The sequence below is a fragment of the Thamnophis elegans genome, chromosome 3 (genome assembly GCF_009769535.1).
Source record: "Thamnophis elegans isolate rThaEle1 chromosome 3, rThaEle1.pri, whole genome shotgun sequence".
Lineage (NCBI taxonomy): Eukaryota > Metazoa > Chordata > Lepidosauria > Squamata > Colubridae > Thamnophis > Thamnophis elegans.
In genome coordinates this window covers 41,023,074-41,035,601 of record NC_045543.1, presented here as the reverse complement: position 1 = coordinate 41,035,601, position 12,528 = coordinate 41,023,074, and the positions used below count along the sequence as shown (strand labels likewise).

Below are 12,528 nucleotides of genomic sequence, written 5' to 3'. Positions count from 1 at the left end.
TCTATCTGGCCTTAGTTGCATGGATTAGCTCATGCATCTTCTTCTTTGGACTCCTACAGTTTGCATAAAAGGCAGTAATAATAGCATTGACCAATGAACAAGAAAAAAACTAAATTCCACCTCAATGTAATACCTTCACTATGCCCCTTCAAATATCAAAAGGATCATGCAATTTTTTAAGTTTACCAAATAGAACTTAGATCAACACAGATTCAAGCACCATTTTTCTCTTCTTTTGCTTTATTAATACACTTCAAGAGCAATACTGACATTCCATTAGACATAGGGGTGGGTTCCTGCCAGTTCTAACCTCTTCTATAGAAAAGGTTCCACAAATCTACAGTGCTATTTAGAACCGGTTCCAACTCCCTCCCCCCGCCCATCCACACATCATCAAGGTGAAGAGCAAGAGGAGGAATTCTGGAAGTTGAAGTCCACACGGTTTTTTTCTAAAGGGTTAGAGGTGCAAGGGTCTTGTAACTTGACAGCTTTAAGATTTGCGTGCTTCAAATGCCAGAGTTTCTGAACCAACATTTTGGTTGCTAAGCAAGAGCATTGTTAAGTGAGTTCCACCACATTTTACAAGTTGGCCACATCCACCCAATCACATGGCTGGCAAGCCACTCCCACCCGGTCACATGGCTGGCAAGCAACTCCCACAAAGCAGGCCACACCTACAGAAGAGGTTCTAAAAATTTTTGAAACCCACCACTGATTAGACATACAGTCAATCCAGAATTGAAACTGGTAGCCAACTATGTGAGAATCACTGGCATAAGATATGCCAGTGATAGGAGTTATAGGGTGGCATGGCTTTTAAAGTCGGGATGAATCGCAGTATGTTTTATGTTTCTAGTCCAAGGATGTCAAACTCACATCGTCACAGCATCATCACGTGATGTATTGTGACTTTTCCCCCTTTGCTAAACATGGTGTGGGCATGGCCAACATGTGACACATCCAGTCCAGAGGTGGGTTCCTACCGGTTTGGCCCAGTTCAGCAGAACCGGTAGTGGTATGCTGGCCTGGGTCACAGAACCAGCAGTAACCCAGACTGGCCATACCTCCAAACCAGTTTCTTGGTCTCTGCTGTCACTATCTTTTTTTGAGTTTTTGAGAATTTCCATTGAACTGCGCATGTGCAAAATGTGCACATGAGCAAACCAGCAGTAACGCTGGCTAGAACCCACCCCCGATCCGGCCCACAGACTGCAAGTTTGATACCCCTGTTCTAGGCCCACTAAACGTGGTGTGTGGAATTATAGGCATTTGAAGGAACAAGGTTCTTAGTCCAACTGTTCGACACTGTGGAGATGTGTTAGTTAATGTGTATACATGAGCTTGTTAGCTAATGCTAAATTTACTGAGCAGATTGTGGATGTTGGCTTGATTACAAATGCAGATTGACTATTGAGACTTTAGATTTAAGAGCTGCTTTGGGAAATATTACCTCTTTCCCTTTACTTTTCAGCTCCCTCACCTGATCTCTTAAATCTTTTCATCCTCGCCTGGAACTTGAAAAGAACTGTTTTAAGCTCTGCTTTCAACCAAATAATGAGAATAGGGTTTATTATGTGATTATCAACAGTTGCCAATGCCGGATTTAGATGAAAAGAAGCCCTAGGCTATTCCACTTATGAGGCCCTTTCACTTCCCATTTTTAAGTTTGTAAATTACATGAGAGACAATAAAATACATCATTACTGTGATATATCAATATATATCAATATATATAGCTAGCCTCCCGACAGAGGATGGCTCTGCTCTGCGGCAAAGGCAGTGAGGGCAGCTGCCTCCCCTGCTGTGCTCAGCTGCCCGGCTTGGCCCCCTCGCCCTCACTTGCCTGGCCGCTGGTGGGCTCCGCATTGACGGGGCGGCTATTGGGAGCGATCGTGCCTCTCGCCTGACCGCCGGTGCTGGGAACGTGGGCGGGCTCCCCAACTGTCGTGGCGCTGGAACGATCTTAACCAATACATTTTTATGTTTGTTTATTAGTCATATGCGTAGAATTTCTCCTTATTTTCGGTTCAGTGTTTTAGTGTTCACTGTTTTTAGAATAGTGTAATTTTAATTTTGCTAACAATTTGAATGTAGGCCCCTCTTGATCTTGAGGCCCTAGGCTGAAGCCTAGTTAGCCTATAGGAAAAGTTGCCTTTCATTTTGAAAACCTGAATCACTCAAGATGGTTAATCAAGAACCAAAACAGAAAATGTCATCAAATGCTCCCAAACTGCTAAAATGATTATTCTCAGAGAATGAAATTCCACCCAAAATACAAACAAATTGAAACCATAACCACAGTTTAACACTATTTATGACTAAGGGACTCTGCATGGAAGCTATCATTGCTTGCAAATAATGGTTTTTGGAGTAGTTAGCAGCTTCATGTAGCTGCTTTGAAGATTGAGAGAAGCGATTTTTTGGAATTTATTATTGACTCATCAGGTTATAAAAAGCACCAAGAGCATTTGAATCTGTCCCACTGCCCTCATGATTGTAAAACAGACGAGGACACTTAAATAAAAGAAAGAACATAGGAAGATTGTGTGCTTTCCAAATTCAAGGGAAATTAATCTGATTGGGTACCTTTCACCTTGTATTTAATTTAAACTTAGAAGAGGGCTACAGTACAAATCTGTCAATTAGGTGAGAATCTGTTAGCTGTTCTGCAAATTATATCAGACTCTATGTAGTACAATACTTATAGTAAAACAAATCTTACCTGCCATGCCTCAACTTTCTTGATATCTGCACATGAACCATTGGCAAATAGCCCTTTCCCAGGAGTGCAAGTGTATATATCCTGCAAAGCATGAGCAATGGAATATACTGCCAAGTACACATTGTAAGATATCCGCAGGTGGGTATAATCCATGTATGGTGTTTCCACACTAGTGATGTTCTCACGCCCTGTACATGGGGGACGGAATGAAGCTGTACCATTTCCAGCTCTAGGGCCTTCTTCATAGCCTTTGTGGAAGAAACCTGGGAAATTTTTGTTTCCTTCTGGTAAGTAGCAATTAAACGTCTCCTCCCAAAACTCTTTAATAAATCCATTATTAGCAGACTTCTTAGGGTTTACCTTCTGCAGAAAGTCACGAAAGCCAGGGATCTGTCCTGCCTTAAGAGCAAATCCAATGGTGCCCCCCATGACATGAAAGAATTGTGGCATTGCTATCAATGATGAGCTGGCCCAGGCTTCACTTGCCAGCCAAATCCTGCCAGTGATGTTCCGTGTAACAATCTCTTTGATCAATGGTTCTAGGTCGGGTGCACTGGAGAATACAACGATCACTTTGGCAGTGGAATTCTGGATGACTTTCACCACCTGTTGGATCTGATCCTCAGGCAAGTACTGGGCAATGAGCTCACTGAAGTCAATGCAGATGTTTCTCTCCTCTGTTTCTTCCCTGAACTTTTCAATACCTGGCCGGCCATAATTGTCATCTGCTGCAATGGTACCCACCCAATTCCAGCGGAAGTACTCTACAATGTCAGCCATAGCAGTAGCCTGATGCTCATCATTAGGTATAGTGCGCAGGAAAGATTTGTACTCGTTCCTGTTGCTCAAGAGCCGACTGGATGAAGCATAGCTAACCTGGAAAAGGAAAGAAGGGAATAAATTCTTATGCAACGCATTTAAGTAAAAACTATTCTGAACCATTTCACACGGGATGTCATCTATGAACACATCCTTAATTAAAGAAGGAAAAATGTTGTATCAGCAGGGCAGTTTGCAAGTGAATAAGAAATTACTCACAAATGCAGTGGTACCTTAAACAAAAAGTTCTTTAATAAGTGAACTAACAATCCAAAGAGATATCAATTGGAATATCCATTCTTATAACCATAACATTTTAAAGCCTAATTGAGATTATGGATTGATGACAGCCAAACATTACTCCCTAGAAAACACACCCCATAATTTGAGAAAGATAAAAGTTTTCTCCTATCATCCTGAAAAATGCCCTTCAAATGGGAGAAGTGTTCCCTCAATCAGATGGTAAACCATTTATGGATGTTTTTAATGGTAAATTGATAATTTATTTATATATAATGATTTTTATTAATTTATAATGTAGTATACAAAGAAAATACTAAAGTAAATAATAGGAAAGATAGGGAGGGGAAAAGGGAAGAGAAAAGCAAGGAAAAGAAAAGGGGGAAAAGAAAGAAAAGGCATTGACTTCCAACTCCTGCAGTAGAATAAGACATTAATGTAAAACCTCAACTTTTTACTTTTACATAATATTTAAAAATAGCCATTTCTGTAACAACAAATCTATCTAATCGGTAAAACCCAAACTCAATGTTTCCTTCCCCCCCCCTCAAGCACAAAGTCTAGAAGTGGCTTCCAAGTAGATTAATTTTTGAATTATTATTTGTATTTTTTCTTTGATCAAACACTAAATTTAGCCATCTCTGTTAATGCCATCAGTTTTTGCAGCCATTTGTCCATTGTGGGGATCAATGTAGCCTTCCATTTCTATGTATAGAGTAGTCTTGCTGCCATCAACATATATAACATCAAAGTTCCAAATTTCTTTCTAAATCTTTTTTCATTAAACCCAAAAGAAAAGTCTCTGGTTTTCTGTTTATATTCACTTTAAGAATTGTATGTATTAAGGTATGAATCCTACGCCAATATTTCTTCGCTTTATCACATGTCCACCATAAATGATAAAAAGCCCCCTCTTTACATTTATATTTCCAATATTCATTTGAAATGCCTTTATACATTCTTGACGACTTGTCTGGAGTTAAGTACCAATGATACATCAACTTATGTAAGTTTTCTTTTCAGTTATAATTTAATATAAATTTTAAACCTTTGCTCACATATTATCCCATTGTTCAACAATTACATAATTTATGGTAATTTATGATATTTTTCATTTCAGAGCAAACCTTCAAGTGGGCTCTAATCATATTGCGTCTCTTTTATCCCAGGATTTTCTTCTACCAGTTAAATTGCTTACACCATCCCACTTCATCCTCCTCAGCTCTCCATTGTATCAGGAGGCTTGGTTGGATCAGTGAAAGAGAAAGAAATACTTATAAATGACGGACAAATTATTTCTACATTCCTCAGCCCATCCAGAACTTTGAGAATATCCCCAATATATAAGAAAATTTCCAATCATATTTAGAAGCAACCACTGTACATTTTCAAATCTATATTTATTTTAGGAATTTTGGCTTCAGCTAGGTAAAAAATGGATATGTTGGGAGTGCAGAAGACTTAAGGAATGGTCTTGAAGAACATGAAGAAGAGCTGCTACTAAGGTAATGGTCAGATAAGAGGACTTGTGTATGGGCCAAGAAAATAGTTTAATGTAATGCCTGTGACAGATCCCATCCCTAGTTCACACAGGAATCAAGTGAGGGCAGGGGGACACATTCACACTGGCAAGATTCATTTACTATGACTTCTACAATAAAAGTAGTCCTGACTCATGCTTGGTTTTTTACTCTAGTCTTCCTTTTTGGACTGACAGGGAGATATGGCTTTTCCCAATGCACATTTGGCCTAAGGTTGTCCTGAAAAGTCCTTTATAGGACTATGCAGTAAGTGCTTGATGGGACTTGATAGTATCAAGATACAGACAGGTATATTGATATCACTGACATGGAGCAAATATGTAGAGGGAGAAGGGAAAATCTTTTGAGCGAACTAGAGAAATTGGGCTGAATTTGAATTTCTGAAATTCAGAGTTAAATAATCATCTGCTTGGGGCGGGGGGGGGAGAAAGATGTGAAAAAATATTCTAGATTATTTATTTGAATTTATTGGATAGGACAATCACTATCACAATAGATTGTTCTTTTGAGTTCAGGTATTTTCTCTCCAGAGATGGGATACTTCACATTGTTATATCAGTCTTTTATTTTCAGACCATGCATTTAAAATCTGAGCAGCATCTGAACTAATTTAGTCACAATCCCTTAACAGTTAATAGGATAATAGAATGGGAAGGAACCTTGAAGGTCTTATAGTCAACCTCCTGCTCAAGCAAGAGACTATACCATTCCAGACAAGTGTCTGTCCAGTTTCTTCTTAAAAGTTTCCAGTGATGAAGCATCCACAACTTCTGAAGGAAGCTGTTCCACTGGTTAATCCTTCTCACTGTTAGGAAATTTGTCTTTAGTTCTAGGTTGCTTCTCTCCTTGATTAGTTTGCATTCATTGCTTCCTGTCTTGCCTTCTGGTGCTTTGGAAAGTAGCTTGACACCCTCTTCTTTGTGACAGCCCCCCAAATAGTCGAACACTGCTATCATGTCATCCCTAGACCTTCTTTTCACTAGAATTGACATAACCAATTCCGAATCAAATACCCTATCAAACTAGCTCGTTAAAAATTAGGCCAAAACAGCAGCCACAACAATAAATATTTTGAATATATTAAAGAAAATCAATGGCCAGATGGAATCATATCTCATGTTGGGTTGTTACATGCTGAAACATGCTTCAACAGGAAGCTGCAAAATGAATTACTATGGCTGATGTAAATACACAATGCGCATTATGCTATTTAATATGGGCATAAGAAAATACATATGTTATAGAGAAATTATCCTATGATTATAATGGTTTGTAGAGCTGCCCTTTTGAATCTAGGGGCTACTCAGACATACAGACTGCTAGAATGACTTGTTAAATCCTGAGGGTGTTCAAAATTGGAAAAGGGATATTTATTCTTTTAAAAAAGGGAAGATGTGGAAATGTTACATTAGCTCCTTAAGATTTTATATACATTGTGAGATTGACTGAAGAGATGATGAAACATGCCATAGCAACAGTAGAAACATTTTGTAATTAACAAGCTTACCTGCCTAGGACCATCCTATTTCTAGCATTGGAAAGAGACAACATATGCTCACCTGAGGTATATAAAAGAGACCCAGAAGATTGGCAACTGCAGTGGAAATCCCAGAGCCCGTTGCTCCCACCACTGCAATTGTTGAGGGGATATGATCCGAACAATTGCAAAACTCATCCAGATTCAGAGAATCAATCTTGTTTTGGGCTACAAAACTCAATGTGGCTTCCAGAGCTTTAGACACTGTGTTGCAGGTGTCAAAACTGCTGTATCCAAGAGTCATATTGGGAAGAAGAGTTGGGCTGTTATTAATCTCTTCAATGGCAAATATCATTGCCTGTAACCAGCGAAAACCCCGGAAATTATATCTACAAAAAAGAAAGAGAAATCAAAATATGCACAATGTCTTATATAAAGATAGAGGAGAGAAACAGGAATATATATTGTTTCTGAGTGAATGGAAGAGCACTTCCTAAGTCCATTTTCCTCCAAAGAGAAATGCAACTACATATTTCAAAACAATTAACCAAAAATAGGGCCAGTTCACATAAGCATCTATTTCAAATCACAATGACCACTTATATTGTGCAAATGATGCAATTTACATCAGTTGTATTATGTCATTATCAAGCAAATGATATAAATTACAGAGTGCAAGTCATATGTGCGATGAGGTAATAATGCACAGAACATAATTTGATCCTTGAATCCTCCAATGGACAACCATGACAGTTGTACGACATGCAAAACAGAGCCCTGTTGGATCAGAACAATAGGCATTTTGGACAGTGGAAAGTGCTCTCTCGCTCTCTCTCCAACCTCTCCCTCTTCCAGAGTTCTCAACAACCACTGACACAATTTAACAGCATATCCTTATTATCTAAAAGGTAATTGTTTTGAGGTCTTGTTTTGAATGATTACATTACACATAGTCTAGAGAATGTGCCAAGAAACTGTTCTTATTCGTATTTAGAATTGCCCTATGAAATTTTTCAGAAACAAGTAGTGAACATTTATATGCTATCCCACTTTCTGGGCAATCCCTGAGGTATTACATGATATATTATCAGAATATTAAGGCCCATTTTGTCCAAAATTCTGTGTCACTCAATGACCAATCAAATGATGCAGGAAGCCCACAAGGATAATGGAAGAATTTCTCCCAGGGTTACCCAGAGAGTTGATATTATATGGCAACCTCCCTGTAATTTAGGAGGTAATATGTGACCACCAAAATTAGCAACTTTAACATAGATTTATCTATTATTTTAAAAAACACTTCTAAGCAGTACTTTATTAAGTAACTCTAACTGTTTTTAAAGTATTCCCCTGAGGCAAAGGAGTCCCTGTGGATTTTACTCCACTTGTCATTGCCGACTGTAGGGACAGTGCTCATCTTGTTTTCAAGGCCATTACACCAGCACTGTCCGAAGATATTTCTGCGGTCATGTGACCAGTATGGCATCACGGAGTGCTGTTACCATCTCACCAAAGTAGTACCTATTTATCTACTCACATCTGTATGCTTTCGAACTACTAGGTTAGCAGCAACTGGATGGAGGATGGGAGCTCATCATGTTATGTGGTGCTCGGGTCTCGAACCTGCGTCTTAACCACTGAGCCACAATGACACCCTGCCCTTGAGGCATTGTGGCCAAAAATATATGTTGTCTTCCACTATATGTTTATTTTAGGGAATTACAGTCAGGGCTGAATAATTCTTCAGATTCAGTCTCCAAAAGATGTTTTGGAGTATATAGAAGCATGAACATAGTAGCTGTCTATAGCAGGGTGTCAAACTCGAGGCCCGATTTGGCTCATGGGGTGCTTAGATTGTGCCCATGGCCATCCTTGAAACAGTGGAGGACTGGCCTAAGGTGCTTCTGCCAATGAAAACGGAGCTTGGGAGGGCCACACATTTTTACTGGCAGAGGGTTGCAGGAGACTGTCACAGACAAAAACGGAGCTCAGTAGTCCGTTTTCTCTGGCAAAGTGATTGGGCCACCATAGGTGCTCCCGACACGTGATGTTGAGCTGGCCATGCCCACCCTGGCCATGCCCTCCCACTGGTCCCCCAAAGTCAAACACAACTCTGATGCAGCCCTCAATGAAATTGAGTTTGACACCCCTGGTCTATAGTTTTTCCTAGGACTGTGTGATTGTTATGAAGCATTGGAAAACTGAAGCAAAATCATTGCAGAACTTTGATTACAATATTAGAAGTGTTACTTTCAATTCTTATGAATCCTAACATGGAATGTATAATTTTAAATAAGCAACACATTGGGTTGCATTTTCATTGTATCAGCATATTGATACACTGTAACACTGACAATGTTTTTAGGTGATTTCTATTTATAACATCTTCTAGAATCACTCAACTATTATGCCAAATTTAACAGCTTAAGCAAACAGGCTACTTCATTTCAACCACAGCTAGGTGATGCTATAAGAAATTGCAAATCACTAGTGCAGAAATTATCTTAGCCACTGGCAGTTTGGACTTCATTAGCCCACATGTAGAGATTAGGTTTTTAATCCAATTTACGCAATTTTGCATTTGTTTATACTGAACTGCATTCCTTATTACAAAATTCATTCCTCTAGTCTGGAAATGCCATTAAGGTGCTCTTTACCATCCTTTTTTATTTTTATAAATCTAAATAATTTATTATCATTACCTCTGATTGCAGGATAGAATTATACAATTTAGTGTGTTCTTTTTTATAATATTTGGATACTTAAATGTTTCTAGACAATGTATAAATGAAAGCATATTAACTGAACACAAAACATTTTTAAAAAACTAAGAAAATAGCACAAGTTATTTTCTCTATGAAAATGAAGAGGTCTTCACATAGCACTTATAAGGCCATAATGAAAGTGACAGGTGAACATCTCTGGAGAGGCTTTCCACAAACAAAATGCCACTCATGAAAAGATCCTTTCTTCTCTGATTGGCTCTCTTGCCTCATTTGGTGGGGCACCTAGAGAAGAGTCGCAGGTGAAGTCATCATGATGCTCAGTGGTGAGATTTTTTTTTACTACTGGTTCTGTGGGCATGGCTTGGTGGGCGTGGCAGGGGAAAGATGGTGTAAAATCTCCATTCTCACCCCACTCCAGGGGAAGGATACTGTAAAATCCCCATTCTCTCCCGACCAGCTGGGACTCGGGAGGTAGAGAATAGATGGGGAAGGGCCAGCCAGAGGTGGTATTTACCGGTTCTCCGAACTACTCACAATTTCCACTACTGGTCAGAACCTGCTGAATACCACCTCTGATGATAATCCAGAAAAGCAAATATGGATGGATCTTTTAGCTAACCTAGCCAAGTTTTAGAGTTAAAAGCTAATTTGGGTGGGGGGGATACAAAGTTCAAAAACCAACTGTCAGGCATGAAGATCATTAACATTTCTAGTGATGGTGAGGAATCTGTAAGTAATCCCAAATTGTACACCTGATCCTGAAAGGGCAGTGCAGCATTCTGCTCAACAATGAGAGATTCATTGTACTGATTGTACAGTTGTAGAGATTAACTGATTTTGCATTTAATAACCGTAGCTAGACTGTTGGTGGTGCAATACTGGAAGAAGAAAGAGTGGACATTGAAAATAACTATTCAAGAAAGGACATTGAAAATAACAAACCTAGCTAAGATGGCTAAAATATCTGCATATCTTAAGGACCATTCAAACGAGAGATATAAACTGGAGTTGAAAAGATGGATTGATTATACTCAAAATAAATACGGGACTAAGAAATTTCAGATAGCTTATGACTAAAGAAACCAGGAATGATATAAATTGTTTAGAGCTAGCCTAGCAAGGAGTTAAAGCTCAAGTGAAAGATGTTATTAACTTACCTTATGCATTCTACTGATTCTGGCCTAGATTTCAGATCCTGGTGTTTAGCAGCCACTCCAAAATGAATGGGAAACAATCCTCCAAGAATAATGTCTCCTTTCTTCTGTGCCCTTTGATTTGGTCCATAGGCAGAGCTACTCGAAGTAAGTGCAAAGAGGATCAAACAGAAACTATAAAAAGTCATCGTTCCTCCTTTATATAAAAGGAATTACGTTGCAAATTTCAAATCAGGTACCTAAGAAGCAACATAAGCCTAATATAATTTGACATATTTTTTTCCTATTTGAAACACCACACACTATGGCTGAGATGGGTAGGCTTGAAGTCCAATAAGCCGCTGGACAATAATGATAGCTCTGATGTCTCTTCAGTGGACTTCTCCATTGCAATTTATCTGATCCAGCAATTCCTTGCTTCTTCAGTATCACTAGCAGTTTACGTAGAATTCATCTTCAAGACTTCCTAAAACAATATTGAAATGTAAAAGAAAAATCATGTCTACAAAGGAGTATAGAATTGTCCATAGAATCAATCCCTCCCAAACACCAGCTGCTCTAGGAATACAAAAGAGACATGTAGCGTGAAGATTTACATGGTGTCTTCTTTCTTGCCTTGTTAGTAAAATGTCAAAATTACTGTAATAAAGTTTATGGCATATATTTGCAGAAATACATCTGAAGACATCTTCAAATCATGAAGTCACAAATCACAGCCTTGTTATACAGCTGCTTTAAGTTTTTTTTCTTATAATTATTTCATAAAACATCACATTTGCTTTACATATAGAAAAAATGAATAAATGTCCAACATATGATATTTACCTATAGCAAGCAAATAAATTCAGGTACGATATCCCTAGCAATGGTGTCTTAGTTTCAGTATCCATTTTCCCCAAGTGAAAAACCAGCTAAAGTGCTCCCTATTTAACAATAATCAATGAGAAATTCCAAAATGTGCATCCAGTTCAAGGAGGATGATTATTGACTTAAAGAATAGCCATTTAAAGAAACTGAGTGATGAGTTGCTGAAATTATTATTTGACAGTGAATCTATATAAAGAAATCCTTACCAAAATACACAAAGAAAAATAGGTTTTAACATCCTCATAGACCTATAGCACTAGCACTTAGACTTATATACTGCTCCACAGTGCTTTACAGCCCTCTCTAAGCAGTTTACAGAGTCAGCCTCTTGCCCCCAACAATCTGGATCCTCATTTTACCGACCTTGGAAGGATGGAGGGCTGAGTCAAACTTGAGCCTGGTGAGTTTTGAACTGCCAAATTGCAGTCAAGTGGCAGTCAGCAGAAGTAGTGAACCTTGAGCCACTCAGAATCGAACTCCTGGAGTGAGCAATGAGTTAGCCTGCAGTACTGCATTCTAATCACTATGCCACCATGGCTCTTAGGCACCACCACAACTAAGTGAATATTTCATGTTTGACAAAGAAGCTTCCCCTATGCTATAAAACAGTAAGTGGACAGATTTTTCTGTCCATTTACTACCATTTGGTAGAAGAGTTGTTAAATTAATATTTATACAGAAAATAAAAGAAAGGAAAAGAAAAGAAGTAAGTCCCCAGCAGACATTTCTACTCAATGCACAACTTTCCATTATTTACAATTCCAATATATTTTTCATTCTAATTTCTCATTCTCCCATTATACAAAATTAAATAAAGGAAAACAATGGAAAAACATAGCCATTCTAAAATGTTACACTGTTTTCCTGAAAATAAGACAGGATTTTATTTTCTTTTGACCCCCAAAATAAGCGCTTGGCCTTATTTTGGGGAGTCCTTATTATTTTTGAGGTGCAGGAGGCAGCGAGCGTGGTCACCTCATGG

General features: G+C 38.6%; 1 protein-coding gene across 1 annotated transcript in view; it reads right to left on the bottom strand.

Annotated features, from left to right (window-relative positions):
* The window catches only part of CASR (calcium sensing receptor), a 32,541-nt gene extending 21,674 nt beyond the window's left edge, over window positions 1–10,867 (bottom strand). Inside the window, exons 1-3 of the mRNA XM_032214440.1 lie at window positions 10,683–10,867; window positions 6,882–7,188; window positions 2,723–3,598 (exon numbers count right to left, since the gene is read on the bottom strand). Coding sequence (XP_032070331.1) covers window positions 2,723–3,598; window positions 6,882–7,188; window positions 10,683–10,867 — 1,368 coding nt within the window. The remainder of the gene's footprint in view (window positions 1–2,722; window positions 3,599–6,881; window positions 7,189–10,682) is intronic.
* Between the last annotated feature and the right edge of the window lie 1,661 nt (window positions 10,868–12,528).